The sequence below is a fragment of the Octopus bimaculoides genome, chromosome 7, assembly GCF_001194135.2.
Source record: "Octopus bimaculoides isolate UCB-OBI-ISO-001 chromosome 7, ASM119413v2, whole genome shotgun sequence".
Taxonomy (NCBI): Eukaryota; Metazoa; Mollusca; class Cephalopoda; order Octopoda; family Octopodidae; genus Octopus; species Octopus bimaculoides.
The window spans coordinates 65,076,704-65,097,254 of NC_068987.1; the positions used below are offsets into that span (position 1 = coordinate 65,076,704).

The 20,551-nt window shown below is 35.5% G+C and overlaps 1 protein-coding gene across 13 annotated transcripts in view; it reads left to right on the forward strand.

Annotated features, from left to right (window-relative positions):
• Window positions 1-20,551, forward strand: part of LOC106872834 (probable protein phosphatase 2C T23F11.1) — a 223,620-nt gene that overhangs the window by 165,040 nt on the left and 38,029 nt on the right. For all 13 annotated transcript variants that reach the window (XM_052969731.1, XM_052969728.1, XM_052969730.1 and 10 more), the window contains 2 exons: window positions 5,046-5,129; window positions 17,149-17,214. In XM_052969731.1, the coding sequence (XP_052825691.1) occupies window positions 5,046-5,129; window positions 17,149-17,214 (150 nt within the window). The remainder of the gene's footprint in view (window positions 1-5,045; window positions 5,130-17,148; window positions 17,215-20,551) is intronic.

A 20,551-nucleotide genomic window follows, 5' to 3' on the forward strand; every position in this document is an offset into this window, starting at 1 on the left:
ACTCTACCACTTTCATGATGGTGATAGTAATGATAATGATTTTTATTAAAATATTTGCTGACTTTTGGATCAAACCATTCTTGCTCAAAATAGCATCCAAATCACCTTTAATAAATTCATGATTGACTTGAAAATAGGAATCCTGTTTTTGATAAGTACTATATTTTAAGGCAATCTGTTAAAAAAGAAAATAAAGTTAGGACAATCATCTCTAATATTCTCTGATTGAATAGTAACATTCAGCTAACCCACTCAAAAGATGTATTGTGTTTGCATGCCTTGGCTGTTGCTTCATGCATTTGATCTGCTTGCAAAAGGTTTGCTTGATGAGAGAGCTAAATGTATTTTTTCAACAGCAATAACAAGCACTTTTCATAAACTGCTTAATGCTCTGGATACCAATTACTAAGCGGTCTCCAATAACTGCACATAATTCATTTTGATCTTTCTTCTGACGTGGATACAATTGAGCATCTTCCATAATCTCAATCCAGCTCGTCCAGATCAATTTTACTATTGATTTTTATGTCCTTACTCTATCTTGGCATTTAGCATCTATCAACGTATCTCTTACTGCTGTCTTTCACTGTAAAAGCAACATTAAGTCAGTTTTTAGGGAAACTATTTGTGTGTATGTATGTGTGTGTGTGTGTGTGTAGTAACTGTTTGTATTAATTTAAAAGTGTCAAATACATATTTTGCATGTTTTAAAATCTTTGAAATTTTACTCCATAAATACTCTCATATTACCCTGTTTCTCTCTCCATGCAAAAATGTGTGCATGCACACTCACACGCATGTAAAAACATATACATGCACATTTTAAATCCTTCCGTCAATGTCAAGTAACACTTTGATCCCACACTGTTCACTGCCTCTCCAACTCTCGCTGATTTGTTCAACCACATGTACATACGTCTTCCCCACAAACATGCAAACATGAATAAACTAGATTCTTCCTTTTTACAAGGTCTCATGCACTCACATCATGCCTCCTTTCTCCATCCTACCTCACATATCCACAAATATTAACAAACTACTTTCCTCAAGATGTATCAGGAATCTTGGTGTATATTATTTAAAGGAAAATTCAGTTTGAATGCTGGATTATATAAAAATTTTGTCTGTTATCTATCTTGTTTCGTGAAGATATTATTGCAGAACAGCTGTCACTTGATGTGTTAGATTTTTAATCCTTTTAATTCCTGATTTTACCAAAATCTGCGTTAAGAGAAGAAACATTAACCCTTTTATTACCATATGTCTGTTTAAATACACTGCCTTTAATTCATTTAATTTTGAAAATAGGGATTTAGTAAAATAACTTCATTATTAAGCTGGTGTTTGGTATATAAATTAACACGAAATTTTGATGAAAGATTTTAATTTAGCTTATTTTAAAACCAAAAGTTTGTATCATATGAATAGGGGCAGACTCAGGTGAGTTGGGGGTCAATAGAGTTAAAAGAAGAAACAGCACTAACAAGTCTATCATTAGATCCTTATTGAAGCAAAGTGAAAATATTGTATATCAAAATAGTAATTCAGATTTCTTACTAGAGCTTAAAGCCAGTTTTTGGTGGTGATGGTGGAGTTGGGATCCTAGTAAACTAAATTAATCTCTTCCTCTCTTAAGTGGTGGTTCTATTGTAAATTTCAATTTAAGAACATATAAGCTGAAATCAGATCTAGTAGGACTGAAATTTAGATCCTAGACCAGGCCTGACCAACTTCAATTACATTGCGGGCCACTTTAATCACAGAAAGTATTTTGAGGGCTGCTTGTATACTGGTAGAATTCAAAGCATTTTGCTTTCTCATGCTATTATTACAACAATGAATGAATGATTGTTGATTCAACATGAAATATTATCATTGTGAAAACAGTGGTATCTTTCTTTTTTACTTCTCATTACGATCTTTAATTTTTGGTAAAAATTTTTTAAATGTTTGTTCAAATAAACCCATTTCAAGAAAGTATCAAGTGGGCTGCAAGATAAGAGTCTGCAGGCTGCATGCAGCTCACGGGCCTCAGGTTGGCCAGCCCTGACCTAGACGAAAGAGCCTAAATATTGGTCTAGTGTACTACTGCTAAGACTGGCTGATGGTCTTTTTTTGAAGTATTGAAAATTAAGAGATGAGTTATCAATAAGATTATAGTTAACAGATTTCAGATATTTGGAGATTAAAAATGTTTCTGTACTTTACATACATCAGTGGCCTATCATCATTGTCCTTGTTGTTCTTGTCATCATCATCATTTTACATTACTATCATCATCATCATTTTACATTTGCTTTCCATGCTAGTATGTGTTGGATTGTCAGGGTTTGAGCCAGTTCTTATTCAGAACTGTTGCCCTCCTATGTGGGTCAGAGGTTCATGTCTTGCTCATATGTTCCAGCACTTGAAGAAAATAATCATTATTATCCTTAGGGCAGAAATAAAAGTACCCAGCTCAAATCTAACATGGTATTGTATGTCTGTTGAAAAATCTGATACATAATGATTGAAATGCAATGTAGGTGAAGATATCTGGAGAAATGTGTCATGCATAACGGTGACATAAATAATTTTAAAATGTTTTATGAACATAAAACTTTGTAAATGCTATATGGATAACATTTGGCCTCGTCAGAGAGACTGGTTATCCTTTTCAGACATCTGAAATAATTCCAGCATTAAATAACTTCTTGCATTTTATAAAGCCCAAATGTGTCCTATACTAGGTACACATTAAGTTCACTGTACCCATTTTAAACACAAATTCTTGACCACATCTAAGAAATGAATATGTTATCTGCTTTCAGGTAAACATTTATTTAACAACACTCTGTAAACTAATTCTCTGGTTGACCATAAAGCTGTATCATCTATCTCTTCTGCTGCTATTACTATGGCTTCAGTTTCTCTGATTACACCAGTTATAATGCATATTAACTCCATCTAAGCACACTTGATGCATTCGCATCACTTTCTTCTTATTTTTTGCTGTTTTGCTTCCAAGATACCCTAAATTGCTTTACTTTGCTATCCCTCCACCTCCCATCAAATGTAATCCATATGGAACTCACTTCTGCTTATTTTTATGCATGCATGTAAAACTTTATAAATTCTATGTGAATAACATTTGGCCTCATCAGGGAGACTGATTATCCTTTCCAGACATCTGAAATAACTCCAGGAATGAATAACTTATTACATTTTACAAAGCCCAAATGTGTCCTATACTAGATACACATTAAGTTCACTCTACCCAGTGAAGTTTAAGTTATGTACTGGAGGTGAACAAATCAACTATATCTGGCCTAAAATAATGCAAATTCATTCATCTTGATCTGCTAGAAATAGAAGCTGAATCAAACCCCAAATTTGTGGCACGTTTTTTCTGTTTTCCTTTTCCCCTTTTACCATACTTTTTCTGTCTTGCAACTTACTTGGAGACCTCACTAACATTAATTGCAGGAAAAAATGCTTAAGGTGGTTGGTGTCAGGGAGAGCTGTAGAAAACATGTCAAATCTGCATTATTTACATTTGACGGATATTTGTCCGCATCTTGTTTGTTGTTAACACAACGTTTCAGTTGATATATCCTCCGGCCTTCTTCGGGTGTCTTGGGGGAAATTTCGAACCTGTGTTCTCATTCCTAAGGTATTTTTTTCAATGTTATTATCATCATTATTGTTCAGGTCACTGCTTGGAATCAAACTCGGAATCTTGGGGTTAGTAGCCCACGCTCTTGACCACTACGCCATATGCCCGTGGGCATATGGCATAGTGGTTAAGAGCGCGGGCTACTAACCTCAAGATTCCGAGTTCAATTCTAAGCAGTGACCTGAACAGTAACGATAATAATAACAATAACAATAATAATAATAATAATAATAACAACAACATCAAAAAATACCTTAGGAATGAGAACCCAGATTCGAAATTTCCCCAAGACATGAGATGAAGGCTGGAGGGTATATCAGCCGAAACATTGTGCTAACAACAAACCAGATGAAGACAAATGTCCGTCAAATGTAAATAATGTACATGACTCATCATCTCTTAAATATAGAACTGTACTAATAAAGATAGTAGAATGGAAATCAGTTTCCTCAGTATGAAGGGAATTTCACTCAGTTTACTTGAATATCAACAACGTATAATGCTTTGTTTAAAGAGAGAAAATTTGATGTTGTTGCCTTTGTTTTTTTTCACACCTAATTTCTGCCTGGATTTAACAGGTCAATGATAAACTTCTTCCAAATGAATCCTAATAATTTATGATACATTTTAATGTTTTCTTTCATCGGTTCCAAGGTAAAAAAAGTAACATGCCTGATTGTTTGATAATAACAATAATGATAATAATAATAACATCGAAAAAAAACCTAAGGAATGAGAACACAGGTTCGAAATTTCCCCAAGACACCTGAAGAAGGCTGGAGGGTATATCAACCGAAACGTGTTAGCAACAAACAAGATGACAAATATCCGTCAAATGTAAATAATGTACATAATTCCTCATCTCTTAAATATAGAACTGTATGTCAAATCTGATGCTGGAGCTTGGTGCAGCTCTGCAGCTAACTAGATCATGTCAAACCATCCAACCCATACTTCCATGAAAAATGGGTATTAAATGACAATAGTGATGATGAATTTAGGTATGAACTAAAAAAAACAAATATAATGTCATGGTATGAATGAAAACTAAAATACTGTAGTCCAGGTATAGGCTTCAGGAAAAAGGAATACAATAAGATTATGTAGTCTAGTTATGGGCTATGGTTGAGAAAAAAACAAGAAAAGATGATTGTGGTAGGAACATGCTTAATCACATGACTACTCAAACAAACAACTGAAACATGATGTAGCCCTTGGACCCATGAAATCCTGTCAAACCCATGAAATCCTGTAAGCATGGAACTTGGTCATTGGATGATGTTGATGATGTGTTGTTGTTACTTTATGGTAAGATGTTTTTGTGAAACAGTTCTTTCTTGCAGTTTCATTATCTCCACAACAGTGATTTTCCTTAACTAGGTTCTAACAGATATGGAAGATGCGCATACACATTTACTGTCTTTACCATCAGATAGAGAATGTTGCTATTTTGGAGTTTTTGATGGACATGGAGGTAAGTTAGAATGCATGAGATACTATCTTGAAATCTTTTTTTTTGTTTCTTTGGCTTGTTTCAGTCATTGAACTGCAGCCATTGAAGAGTTTAGTCAAACAAATAGATTCCAGTATTTATTTTACTGGTCTCTTTTGCCAAACTGTGAAGTTACAAGGACATAAACAACCCAACACCAGTTGTCAAGCTGTGGTAGAGGATAAAAGAATCAACACACACATGTGTGCATGTATGTATGTATGTCTTTACACACACACATACACACACACACACACAGTGGGTTTCTTTCAGTTTCTATCTACCAAATCCACTCAAAAAGTTTTGGTCAGCCTGAAGCTATAGTAGAAGTAGAAGGCTCAAGGTGCTTGCACAGTGGGGCTGAACCCAAGATCACATAGGAAGCAATTTAAGCTCTAATTTCTAATCCTGCAAGATCTGATTTCACATTTTAAAATTTTGGGTAGGACTGATCTAAATTTGCAACTGAGGTTAACTTTGCTGTTCATCCTTCCTCAGTTGATAATATAAGTTTAAGTTATGTATTGGAAGTGAACAAATCAACTATATCTGGCCTAAAATGTTTATCTTTGTTTTTTTTTCTTCATCATTTTATGTAAATTGCCACATTTTATGGCTGTCGCTGTATCATCCTCATCATCCATTGCTCTGGTGGCAAAGAAGAGAAATGATGATAATAATAATAATCCTTTCTACTGGAAGTACAAGGTCTCAAATTTAGGGGAAGGGATTGAGTCAGTTACATTGACCCCAGTGCGTAAATGGTACTTGTTTAATCGACACTGAAAGGATGAAAGACAAAGTTGATCTCGACAGAATTTGAACTCAGCACGTAGTGGCAGACAAAATACCGCCAAGCATTTTGCCCAGTGAATAATAATAATAATAATATGATCATGTGATGGAGGCTTGTGTTTGCATGTCATCAAGTCTATTCCTTCTCTTTGAGTGTCTCTTGAGCTCACTGCTGATGCATTGTAAAGGTCTTTTAACTCTGTCACCCTAATGAAATTCCTTACACATGTATACACATACACACACATATACAAACATACACTCAGTGTGAGTGATTTACATATACAGAGAAAGAGTGAAAGAGAATGTGGTAAATATATATATAGAGAAAGGGAGATGTTTACAATGAGAAAAGCATAAATAACAGAGAGAGACTGATAGATATATATATAGATAGGCACCTCTCTCCTCACTAACTTGTATTGCATATCAAGAGAGAGTGGGGAGCAGCATTCATGAGAAAGATACATATACAGAAAGTGAGAGTAGTAGTAGTAAATATATATAGAGAGGAGAAAATTTGCAATGAGAAATGTCTGAAAGACTGAAAAAGACTGATAAAGAGAGGTAGATAGACTGTTATAAGATGTGACACACACACACACACATACAAATATACACACACTCAGGTAATCATGAGTTTAAGATGGTGGCTTCAAAGACATTCAGTGTTGGTGATCTGAAAGTTGAGTTATTTCTTATAGAAAATTATATTTTTTGATTACTGATAATCAAAAAACCTTCTCCTTGGGACGCAGATTTTGAAAATCAAATCTGTTTCTCTCTTGTGTACTGAGTAGAGTAGAGAGGGCCCTTTTAGATTTGATTTGCTATTGACATGACAACCTCTTTAGTGCCATTGTCACAATAAAATGCACCCAATTTACTCTGCAAATAGTTGGTTTTTGATAGGAAGGATATCAAATCATAAAACTATGCCAAAAGCAAGACATACAAGCAAGATGAAATCCTCAAGCACTGGCTCTCAGTATGAACTGGCTTGGATTGTGACAACCCATTCAACAGATGCCAGCATGGAAAGTACACATAAAGTGATAATGATGATGGATCTTTTAAAGCAGGAGATTTTTGTATCATTTAACTAGAGGTGGTCTCAGATGGGTTGGTATTAAAAGAGTGAAATGTACTTATAAAGTTAAAGAGATATGTTTTGTCTATCATTTACTTGAATTTGGGTCCCTGTGTTTTCGATGAGAGATGGGTATTGTTTTTAGCATCACCGTAGTAACACTGATGACTAATGGTATTTTGGACCAGCTAATGTTCTTACATACTAAGTTTGGCTCAGTGTGTAGCAGCATTGTTACAGTAGACATCATCAATACCATCTTCATCATTTTTATGTCTGCTTTACCATTTAGCCATTATTTAAAATTTTTTTTACTCTTTTTTTTTCTGATAGATTCAGTGCCAGACTGTTCTTTCTGTTTTCTTAACTTGCTTTGTTGTTGTTTAACCCCGAGTCCACACTAATTGAATATGATTTTAGAACAAATGTGTTCCACCTGTGACCCTCCCATTTTTCTGTATATCTAGAACTACATTGTTTAATGTATCCATCTTTTTACTTCCATTTTTAAGACAGTAGCATGTGATTTAAAGGAATTTGGTTGCTGTTTCTAGCTGGTTGAGCAACCTCATAGAGGCTCTCCTCATTGGGTTACTTGCTTTACTTTAGTTTTAATTCAGATAAACTGACATTGTGGCTTATAACATACTGAGACACCATCACAAGATCTTCCTGTTTTTGACAGATATGCATATCCACATGATGCGTGCATGCACACACACACACACACACACACACACCAACTTGCAATGTGCATGCAAGAAAAATGATTGTTTTCCTACTCTCAGGAAGTTTACTTCAAATCATTTCCTGTTGATTTCTCTTGTGTTGTATTTTTGAGCTTTGATTTGTATTGGGAAAGAATGGAAAAAAATATAATGCTTCTACTGTAAAGACATGGCTGTGTGATCAGGAAGACATTCACTTCACAGCTACATAGGTCCGGGTTCAATCCCTCTGCTTGGTAACTTGGGAAAGTATCTTCTACCACAGTACCAGTTCAACCAGAACTTTCTGAGTGAACTTGGGTTGATAGAAACTGTGTGGAACTTCATTAGAGAAGCCTTTTCTGATCTTGGGAAGTAGGCATAATCTGCTACCTCATGACTTTTGGGTGTCTTTACCAAAGTCCTTTCTGTTGCAAGCATTTGGACAAAGTCTTGTGTCTCAAGATATCTGTCTCCCTTCTTTGCACCAGGCTTTGAGGCCCTGATGAAAGTCATGTGTACTAGTCTATCATATATATATATATATATATATATATATATATATATATATATATATATATATATATATATATATATAGATAGATAGATAGATATCTTGGAAAGGCACTTATTAAAATTTCTTTGAAGTGCATATTGCTTTCAAATTTTGGCACAAGGCCAGCAATTTTGAGGGAGAGATAGGTTGATTAGATTGACCCCAGTGCTCAACTGGTACTTATTTTATTGATCCTGGAAGAATGAAAGGCAAAGTTGACCTCGTAATTTGAACTCAGAATGTAAAGATGGATGAAATGCTGCTAAGCATTTTGCCTGATGTGCTAATGATTCTGCCATCTCACACCTTAAAATTTTTTATAAGTGTATATTGAGTGTGCATTCCAAAATTATCATCATTGTAATTGCAATGGTGGATAGGAAGAAGTACTAGCATATCAAGCAAAATGCCTTGCTATGTTTTTTCTGGTTCTGTATGTGCTGAGTTCAAATCCTGCTGTGGTCAACTTTGCCTTTTATCCTTTCAGGGTCAATAAGTAAAGTGCCATTTGAGTGCTAGGATCAATTTAATCAACTAATCCTCTTCTCCAAATTTCAGTCCTTGTGCCTATATTAGAAATAATTATCAATATAATTTTATTTTTATTGCAGTGAATTGGCGGAAATGATAGAGCATCAAGCTAGCCTTACAGTTTTTAGTCATGTCCTTTCATAAAAGTTTAAATCCTAAGAGTGTTAACTTTTAACCTTCAGGAATCAATAGAAATAAATGAGTAGCTGTAAAATGCTGAAAGTTAGTTTCAATTAACTATACCCATCGACTGTAGATGTCTTGTTTTGTGCTAATATCATCGTCATTATTACTATGAGCAAGTAGTTAGTACTGATGTAATTTATGGTGATATGTAGTTGGGTGAGATTGTTGTGGACATACAAGTCTTCATGATTCTACAAGACTACAAAAGAATACCAGATCTATTCCCTGTAGGACTATCCCAGGCAGAAACACAAGCTGCGATACATATAGCAGTAAATATCATTTAAAGGCTTTCTGCCCAAAATATTTGAAAGCAGGAAATCAACAACAATAGCAGCAACAAATCATGGAGACTACTGGACTACTGTTCATTAGGGGCAACTCTGAAGATACTGGAAAAAAAGTTGCCATGTGCTCTTCTTTAGGGTTTAATCAGAAGTTTGAAAGCTCTCTCCCACTAGTATAACTGTGATATAACAATGAGCAAGTGACAAAAAGAGGGAACGATTAACAGAAGCAACAGCACCAAGTAGCTGTCATCAAAACTATGTAAGGAGCTAGAAGACTTGCCTTGTAGTCAACACAAGAAAAGTGAGGTAAGCAAGAGCGTTCATTTGTGAAGATGAAAACAAAATGCAGGCTGATGAGGACTGGCTGCTCAATACAGGAGAAATAGAAAAGTTTCCAGAATAGCACAGAAGAACTGAGAGCTCTGGCAATCATGTAAATACACAGTCCTTGTCAAAAACAATACTGAACAGGTCCAAGACCTAAAAAGAAGATATTCCCTCCAATGTATGGATAGATGAGGGGTTGGGAGTTTACAACTTATCATTGCCAAGAGTAAACTGCAAAGTTAATCTTGGCAGCATGCATTCTGAGATCACATGCCACTGAGATCAACTTTACCTTTCATCCTTTCAGAGTCAATAAAATTAGTACCAGTAGAGCACTGGGGTCAATGTAATTGACTGACCTCCTCCACTAAATTTCAGGCCTTGTGCCTATAGTAGAGAAAATTATTGTTACTATAACAATACTCCTTATTTAATTATGTACAAGCAAGAACTTTCAAGAACTTCATAAAAACCAGTTTTCACCTATCTTGGCTGATCTTTCATGTAACAGAAAAAAACTGCTGGAAAATGCTGACAAATATTTTAACTCTGAAAAGTTGTTCTTGATCTTCTTAAGGCTCAATTCCAACAAATTTGGGATAGAGATGCTGCAACACAAACATTTAAGACTGCATTTACAGAGGGTCTCTCATTAATCATAAATATGTGTCATCATCATCATCATCATCATCATCGTTTAACGTCCGCTTTCCATGCTAGCATGGGTTGGACGATTTGACTGAGGACTGGTGAAACCGGATGGCAACACCAGGCTCCAGTCTGATTAAAGTTAAAATCATGAGTTTAATAAACATATGAGGAGGTGCTGAAAAATTCCTAAGTTTAAAGGTACTGTGAAAGGCTTGTTGGAGGCCTACCTTCTGAGTTCTTTTACAGGGCTTAGAAAGACTGAAGGACTGCTGCAATGAGTGTGTGAATCTGAGAAGGGAACATGTTGAAGAAAATAATGATTATTGTATTTTCTTTAACCAAAGGCAGGAACTTTTCAGCACCCCTTCATATTTAGTCTCCCAATAAAAATAGGTTCCATGGTTAAACCTCAAAGTTTTTATCTGGTTGAAAAGATAATCATACTGGTGAGTTTCATCTTTCTTAAGATTCACCAGAAATTGCATATCTCTTTCTTCCAAACTGCTAAGAGAAAGTAGATTAGAACTACTTGTTAAAATATTGTGAAGATTAGGAATGCAATTGTTCATTTACATAATGATATAAAGATGCAAATTCTCACTCATCAGTATATAATAAAATCTAACCCAGCAGTGTTTTCACTCCTCCTTCCTCTCTCTCATTATTTCCTCTGCTCTTCTGAACTAGTAAGTTGTGTGACACATCTTCACAGACCTATCTTCATTCCAAATTAATTACTTTCTCATGGACCTTCTTTTAATTACAGTTAGCTCTCTTGGAGAATAAAAGTTTATTTCTGTTGAAGATGTAATTGATTGATGTGACTACTCCATTTTATTTTTAGACTATCCAGAGTTGTGTTATTCAATGTGTGATGTATTTTTGTTAATCTGGCAGAATGTGATTTGAGGGTGATTTAGCTGCTAATTCTAACAGGTCAAGCAACCACGGGGAACTCCTCTCATTGGTTCATGGAAGGAAGAGATGGCTAGGCTTAATCTTAATTTGTTCTTGAATTATAAGTGCGTTACATTTCTATTAGTAAGTTTTAATGAACAATTTCTTCTGAACAAATGCTTAAAAGTTTGTACATGGTATGGCTGTGCGGTAAGAAGCTTCTTTCCCAACCACATGGTTCCAGGTTCAATCCCACTGCATGGCACCTTGGGGAAGTGTTTTCTACTGTAGACTTGGGCTGACCAAAGCCTTGTGAGTGGATTTGGTAGCTGGAAACTGAAAGAAGTCTGTTGTATGTATGTGTGTGTGTGTGCCACATGTCCATATCAGCACAATCGTCTCTCTTGCACACCACAACTGATGCTTCTTACGTCTAACATTTCTGTCAAGGTACTTACACTCTGTCGAGTATGCACACTGACATTACACATCCATCGAAGCATACTGGCTTCGTTTCTTGCAAGCTTACGCATGTCATCAGCAGTCACGGCCCATGTTTCACTGCCATGAAGCATGGCGGTTCGTACACATGCGTCATACAGTCTGCCTTTTACTCTGAGTGAGAAGCCATTTGTCAACAGCAGAAGTAAGAGCTCTCTAAACTTTTTCCAGGCTATTCTTATTCTAGCAGCTACACTTTCAGCGCACCCTCCCCCGCTACAAACTCGGTCACCTAGATAGCGGAAGCTATCAACTACTTCTAGTTTTTCTCCCTGGAGTGTGGCAAAGGTTGTTTTCTGCACATTTTCAGTGTTTATTGCTCCTGAGCATCTGCCACATACAAAAACTATCTTGCTAGTTAGCCTTCCTTTGATATTGCTGCACCTCTTATGTGTCCATAGCTTACACTGGGTACATCTTATGGAGTTTCGACCTACGCCTTTTCTACAGATCGAGCAGGCCCATCTACCTGAAGGGGTTTGTGTTTTGTCTACCTTCCTACTTATTAGGACTTTGGTTTTAGCGAAGTTGACTCTAAGGCCATTCAATTCTAGTCCTTGCTTCCACACCTGAAACTTCTCTAGTTCTGATGGCCAGGAACCTAAAACTTAGATCTTGCTTGAACTTATGAAAACTGCTTATTTTATCTATTTGATTATTCTCATTAACTTGCTGTTTTAGAGCTAACTTCAGTGTTACTTCCTGTGTCTATATTAATGTTACTGAAAATTTTCTTGACTATTGAACTATTCTTCAATGTGCATTTTTTTTAATGTTCTGTATATTATATTTCAGCTGAAATACTAGTTCTGTGCTTTGGTGTTTATGAGAAAATTTCTTAGATATGTTTAAATTGTGGCATTTTTTAAAAACACCTACTTACATATAGAATGAGGAAGGTTAATTAATTTTCTTATTGGTTGTATGGTTTATTGTTGGTAAGTATGTGAGTAGAGAAATAACTTAAATATATAGGCACAGGTGTGGCTGTGTGGTAAGAAGTTTACTTTGCACTGTGCAGGTACTTTCCTATTATAGCCTTGGGCTGACCATAGTTTTGTAAGTGAATTTAGCAGACAGAAACTGAAAGAAAACTGTCATATATATATATATATATATATATATATATACACATACATACATACATTCATTCCCATCAAAACTTCTGTCAAATGTAAGCATATCAGGCCAGATATTGTTTGGGACACAGGGGCAAAGGTATGTACCATCATAGAAGTTAGGTGCCCTGCAGATATAAATATCTCTTTGAAAATCAAAGAAAAACAGGATATCTATGGACAAGCTTCTATATCTAGACTTTGAATTCATATTCATATCAATAATGATTCAAGGAGCACTAGGTTTTGTTAGTAAATGCTTAAAGGAGAATCTGGATAAACTGGGATTCTTAGAAAAAGAAACTGACTGGCTGATTTGTACAAGTCCAATCTGTGAGTGGAACAGTAAAAATATGCAAAACTTTTCTCAAGTTCCAAATGTGAATTTGTCAATGTTAACTACAAAGATGGAGCCTTGTATCTTTGTTGGAAACTGACTCCCTCCTCAGTGGAAGATTTATAATAATTAAAAAATAAAGGAGACATACATACCTACCTACATATATGCATACCTACATATGTACCTACATATATTCATACATACATGGGTCATGGTCTAGTGGTTAGGGTGTTGCACTCATGATCGTGAGATTGTGGCTCAGTTCTCAGACTGAGTGGTACATTGTGTTCTTGAACAAAACACTTCATCCTATGTTGCTCTACAATCACTTCAAATCCTGATGCATGGTAACATTGATTTGAAAGAAGTAGTGAGCTGATGTAGACACATACGTTTTTTCATTATAAACAAATCATTTGAGCAGGTCATTCAGCAAAAACTAAACACTCAGAGTTCATATGTATATATACATATATATATATATATTATTTCTCCTTTATTATTAATACGTGTCACCTAATATGATTTTTTATGCAAAGATGAGTCCTTTATATACATCATCTTCTCTCTTTAACTCATTCTCATTCCTCTATTTTTTGCTATTTATTTATGTTGATTATCTAGTATTAGCTTCTCATATACCACTTTCTCACGCTAAACTTCATTCTTCTGTATAGATTTTTAAAAAAATACATTATACTGTATACTAATTTCAACGGTTAGTTTTAATTTTAATTTACATTTGATATTGTCTCCCCATTGAACATTTCTACTAATTACTTGCCCTACGCTACTTATATGGAGCTATAATTCTAATTTCCATACTCATCTATAGAGGGAACATCTCCAATACCTCTTTACTTATATCTTCAATTAACCATTGAAACCATTAGTTATGGTTCAATATCCGACATGACTCCTATCTCTTTTTCACACGGATGCCAGTATGACTCTCTTAGATCCAATTTTTTCTGCTCTATTCCTTTTTAAGTTCCTTGTTTTATGGTTTCATTCCTTCATGCACTGAAGAGTACATTGATATTTATTTAATTTAATTTGATCATGAATTTATATTATTATATCTCTGTATGAGACGATCGTCTGCAAGAATTAAACTTTTTATATATTTTAACAACTTGTTTCCTCCATTTTTAACAAAACTGATGGGATTTATGGAACTTCATTCTATAAATACATCATACATTATATACAAGCACTACTTTCATATCTTCACAAATTTATGCCTGTAAACTCCCAGCAAAGTATGAAGAATCAACATTAGATATCTTTTTGGGGAAACCTCCAATTCAAGGACAAATCCACATTCAACCTTTATACACCTATATATATATATATATATATATGTATCATCACCATCATTGTTTAATGTCCATCTTCCATGCTGGCACCAAAGGTCTCGGTCACTTGTCATTACCTCTGTGAGGCCCAATGCTTGAATGGTGATTTTTGCATGTTGGTGGCATGTAAAAAGCACTGTTTGAGTGTTGGGCTTCACAGAGTCAGTGATAGGTGACCGAGACCTTTGGCAATATACGATGCTTGAGAAGACTTGTCAAGCCAAGTGAAATCGTAGTCATGGCTGATGCCGGTGTCACATCAATGGCACGTAAAAAGCTCCTACTACACTCTTGGAGTGGTTGGTGTTAGGAAGGGCATCCAGTCGGAGAAACTATGCCAAATTAGATTGGGACCTGGTGCAGCTCTCTGGCTTAGCAGTTTTCGTTCAAACCGTCCAGCCCATACCAGCTTAGAAAATGGACATTAAATGACAATGATGTGTGTGTGTCTTTGTGTTTGTCCCTCACCACTGCTTGACAACGAGTATTGCTTTGTTTACATCCTTGTAATTTACCAGTTTAAACAAGTCTGATAGAATAAGTGTCAGGCTTAAAAATAGTACTGGGGTCAATTCGTTTGACTAAAACCCTTCAAGATGGTATCCCAGTATGGTCACAATCTAATCATTAAAACAAATAAAAGATAAAAGATATATTTGGCTACAAGTGAGTGGGCCATTATATTTGCTGGTGATATACGTGCTTCACTTGTGAAAATGTACTTTTGATAATGAGAATAATTACAGATAAACCAATAATACATATGATGAACTTTTTTCACTTTCTGTCTACTACAGAGAAATCTGAATATGTATGTATGTATGATATATTATACATTCAAAATATATCTAGGTAGATAATGTTTTTAGAATTTGGGTAATTGGTAAGAATAAAAATAATAAACAGAAGTAGCTACACTGATTTGGCAATCCTTATGTTTAGGATATTACTTTCCCTTTTGTCCTTCTACATTTAGTATCATTTTGTTTGGTGGCCAGTGAAAATTTTTTTATTCATTTCTGGATTAATGTGCTTGTCATATCTTTTTACTTGTTTCAGCTATTAGACTGCAGCCATGCTGGGGCATTGCTGTGAAGAATTTTTTAGCTGTTGAGTCAAGTGAAGTCATTGTCATGGCCGATGACAGTACTACCTGATTGGTACCCATGCTGGTGGCATGTAAAAAGCACCATTCGAGCGTGGTAGATGCCAGTGCCACCTGACTGGCTCCATGTATTTATTTTGAGATGCTCTGTGTTTCTTTCAATTAATTTTAAATATAACAAAGAATTTGTAAAATAACTTAATTATCATTAAGTTAGGAACATAAATTGTGACTAAGGTTTGGTGGAAGATTTTAATTCAAAACTTATGAAAACAAGACATTTGTACTACAGAGCCAGAGGCAGTTTCAGCTGGGTTGGTAACAAAAGGGTTTAGAGGAATGTCACTTAATACATCTAATTAGCTGTAACTAGGTTTGAACTTTCAGCCATCAATCTTCTGGGTTGTGTTTCTTTTTGGGTTCAATCCCAGCTAGGGCACATGTACACACATATGACAGCTGATGAATAACCAAAACCAAAGCATTTGAAGCAGTGTTAACAACCCCAAGGTGGGTAAAAAGCACTGAGTCCACTTTGCAGAGTGGTTGGTGTTAGGAAGGGCATCCAGCTGTAAAAACCCTGCCAAACAGACACAGTAGCCTAGGGTAGTTTTCTATCTGGCTGGCTCCTGTCAACCATCCTACCCATGGATGCATGGAAGACGGACATTAAATGATGATGATATTCTTTAGGTTTTGTTCAGGAAATGAAAAAAAAATAAAGCAATACCAACCAACTGACCAACCAGCCATTCTCTCGTCCATCCGCCCTTTCATGTCGCTGTCAGTCTGTTACTCTATTCATCCATCCATCTATTTGTCCAGCTGGTCAGTCAACTTACCAAAATAACAAGGAGATTTATAGTCGTTGCATACAACAGCTGCAGTGGGTGCAGGCAGCAGCTGAATGCTGAGGACTGAAAACAATAACACTATTAACAGCAATTAACAAATATCAATTAATTAATGTAATTAATAAACGTCAACTGATGGACACATTGAAGTAGGACACAATGTAAATTACAGTGAATTCGATAAATAAAATTATGAGCACATACTCCACATCCAACCAACACCACACACACACACACACACACACATGTATGCTCACGTTTGTGCATCCATGCAATATATAGAGAGAAAGAGTCTTGATATTGATGTTGGGGTGGAAACTGTTAAACATCTTGGTGGACTTGTTGGTTTGAATTTTCCTGTAACACAACATCATTTACTTTGAATTTTTGTTTTACTTTTCTTTTCCTTTTTGTCTGTTCTATCTTACATTTTGTTTACTCTTTCTTTCCCTTCATTTTCTCTAGCTTTTTATTTAAAACTCTCTCTCCTCTACTCCTCCCTTATGTTTAGGCTTTAAATACTCCTGAAAAAGAAAAGAAATAAATAAAAAACTATTAAAAATGTTCTTGGCTTGGGTTTTCTTTTATTGAATTTCTGACTCTAACCCTAACCATTTTTATTTTATTCTTATTATATCTTCAACCATCACCTAAATATGCTTTCTGTTTCTTTTTTTCCATTTCTTTCAATAAAGGGGCTAAAGTTGCTCAGTATGCAGGGAATAACTTGCACAAAAGAATAGTTTGCAGTGAATACTACAGTAAGTATCTATACTGGTATTCTTTTCTTAATCCTTTAACATTCACATTACTCTTTCAAATGTAATGTTTATTTATTCACATTGTTTTGAATTAATCATGCATTATCTTCAAGATTTCAATGATATGATTGCTTAATTTTTTGAATGACATTATAGGATAGATGTGATTGGCCAGATCTGATTAGTTTGAACATAAAACATAGAATGTCTGGGCTGGGTATGACCGGCTTAAATGCTAAAGATTTAAAGTTAGGAGGGAAGGCAGCAGTTATATTCCTTAACAGAACCTCTGAAATAAGAAGTAAGGAGGGAAAGAAGGAAGAATATTTTCATAAACTGGAAGTATGGCTCAAATGCTTCCAACAAAGTGGTCTCCACTAAAAGTGCCAAAGGTGCCAGGTGGTGGTGTTAAATCAGGTAATGGATTAACCACTCGAGACTAAGTCTACTCCAAAATTTAATTTACCACCTGACTTCTCCAAATTTAAATCTACCTTACCGTGATTGAATTTACTATCCAAGACTAAGTCTCCATTCAAGACATTATAAGAACCATTTTGAGACAGAAAGAGCCATAGCATCCAAACTACCTATCTATAGTTTGCTGGTGAATCTGTTATTGATTACACTACAGGTACTCTGTAGTGTGAACTTGTTGCTCTTTCTTCTCTCTAAACTCCACATGCCCTAGTTCATGTAGTTGCTGAAGAATAATTATGAGATCTTCTGAGAATGTTTGCTATGATAAACTGGCATCCTCTCTGGAGGATGAAATCATCTTGTAGATACTATTATAGTGTTTATAAATAAGAACAATAATTTGAGATACAACTGCTGGTAGTGCTGTATGTCTGAAGCCAAAGTATTCAGCTCTCAACAGGTAAGTTTATGCACTTCTTCAGTGGATACCTTGGTGTACTAAATAGCTCACCACTGTAAGTAACTGTAACACTATAATTTGCTGTTTTGTGGCTCAGTTCTTTCTGCTGGTAAAGCTATCTCCAGTGGTTCAGTATCTTATCCAGAGTGTGGTTTATCTCTCATCCACTTAAAGTTGCAGAAGTCAGAATAAAGATCAGTACTGCAGTTCTTGGTGATCCAGAATGTGTTAGCCTTATGAGATGCTATTTGTGGAGACATTTACCATTATCATATATTTGTTTGTGTGTGTGGCTGTTATGGATGGTTAGTTCAAAAGGTTGAGTGGATAAGCTATGGGTATTGAGTTATATTTACAGCAGGCAGTTTGTGATCTCTGAATGGAACAGTTAATTCTACATACCTCAGTTCACTTCACTGCTAAAAAAAATATATAACAGATCTTCTGGGAAGCTTTCTGTAATGGTTGTGTGATTCTAGCTGGTAGAGGATTCATTTCATATTTACTTCATGCTGTCCAGTCTTTGATTAATTAAAGATCCAATCTTTAATTAATTAAGCCACTGATTGTATAGATTTCTGTTCTGTTGTAACATGGAGAACTAACAGTCATTAAAGCATTGGATAAAAGGCCTTCTGGTTTTTGTTCTGGCGAGTTCAAATCCTGTTGATATCAGAAGTCAATTTTGACATTCATCCTTCTGGGATCAATAAATAAAATATACTTTGAGAAGGGTTATGTGAAACTACTTACAGGATTTCTTTCTCCAGGGATGAAGAGGGATTGAGCAAAAAGATGAATTTACATCTATTAGTAAAACTGATAAGCTGTTGAAACCATCCTTGGACAGATTGATGTTCAGTATCGCTTAGAATGGAAATAAGAAGAGCAAACTGAAAAAAACTAGTTTTTATGGATGGATGCTTTTCATAGCATTAATCGCATGCATAGAACCCTCCATCACACACACACAAACACACATTCACACACAGAGTAATGTCATGACCCTGTTTTTCAGCTTGGCAAGCTGAGTATAATATACTGCTTCTAGATCAAGGTTTAAAATCATAGCCTTAGGATTAGTAAGCCATTCATGTCTTTTGTGTTTCATTTGTGTTGATTTTGCTATCACCTTTTAATTTAAGGTGATATTAACACTATTTATTAACTTGTTGTTATTTTTCTTGCTAAGATTTTAAATATACAAACAAGCACCTGTGTTTTGTAAATATATGTTTATTTACTTATTAATCAGGAGGAGGAGGGTGGAGTTAGTTTCTTTCAGTAAAGATATAATCACTACACATTTGAAGAAAACAACCTTGTTCCGCAACATGTACACACATGAATAACATACAAACAAAACCATGAAATTGTATAAAGCAAAACCTCAATATCTGGTCAACTTTGACAGTAACTACGGATATATAAAATTGTTAGAACTTCATCAGAAAGACGAGATTTCATCTTTATAGGCAGAAAATACACCAGCCCTGTGTTTATGTTGTTATAATTGTCCTTGTAGTGTGTGTGTGCGTGTGTGAGCAACCATATGTGTGAGTGTGAGTGTGTTGTATTGATCAGGGGTTCTGTGTGTGTCTGTGTGTGTTGGGTTTATCCGGGTGGTGTGTGTGTGTACGTTCTGTGCATGTTGGTACTGAGTATGCATTTGTGTGTGTGTGTGTGTGTGTATATGTAGGTATGGTTTATGTAGCTTCTGGGTGTGTGTGTGTGTGTGCTGTAGTTGTGAGTGATTTGTTTTGTTTGTATTGTTAGTGCAGTGTGTGTATATGTGTGGGTGTGTTTGTGAGTGTGTCTATGTGTCTTGTATTTGTCAGGGAGGTGTGTGTGCATGCTTGTGTGTACATGTGTGTGTTCGTGAGTGCTTGTTGGGATTGTATGTATATGTACATGTGTTTTTTCTTTTGAGTGTGTGTGTACATGTGTGCATATATGCGTGTGTGTGTGGGGGCTTGTGTTGTATTTGGGTGTTTGTGTGTGTGTGTGGGGGGGGGTGTTGTATTTGGGTGTTTGTGTGTGTGTATCTGTATGTGTGGGTGTGTTTGTGTGAATGTGATTTGTAATTGTGAGAGTGGTGTGTCCATGTACGTGTTTGTGTAAGTGTTGGTTATGGTTGCTAGAATCGTATTGCAAGTGTATATATATATGTATGTATTTTTTCTTGGAATGTGTGGCTTTGTGCTCTAGTGTGGGGATATTTTGTTTGTGTATATGTATGTGTGTGTGTTTTGCACGGGAGGTTTTGCATTGTAGTTGCGAGTGTGTGATTTTGTACATCTGTATGTGTTTCTGTGTGTTTCATATGTCCGAAGAGAAATGGTGGGTTAATAATTAAAAAAAATTAATGTTTGATCGGACCATTCTCTTCGGGCATATGAAGTTAAAATGTATTATGACACAATGTATAATATAAGGTATTTTACGATGCTATATATA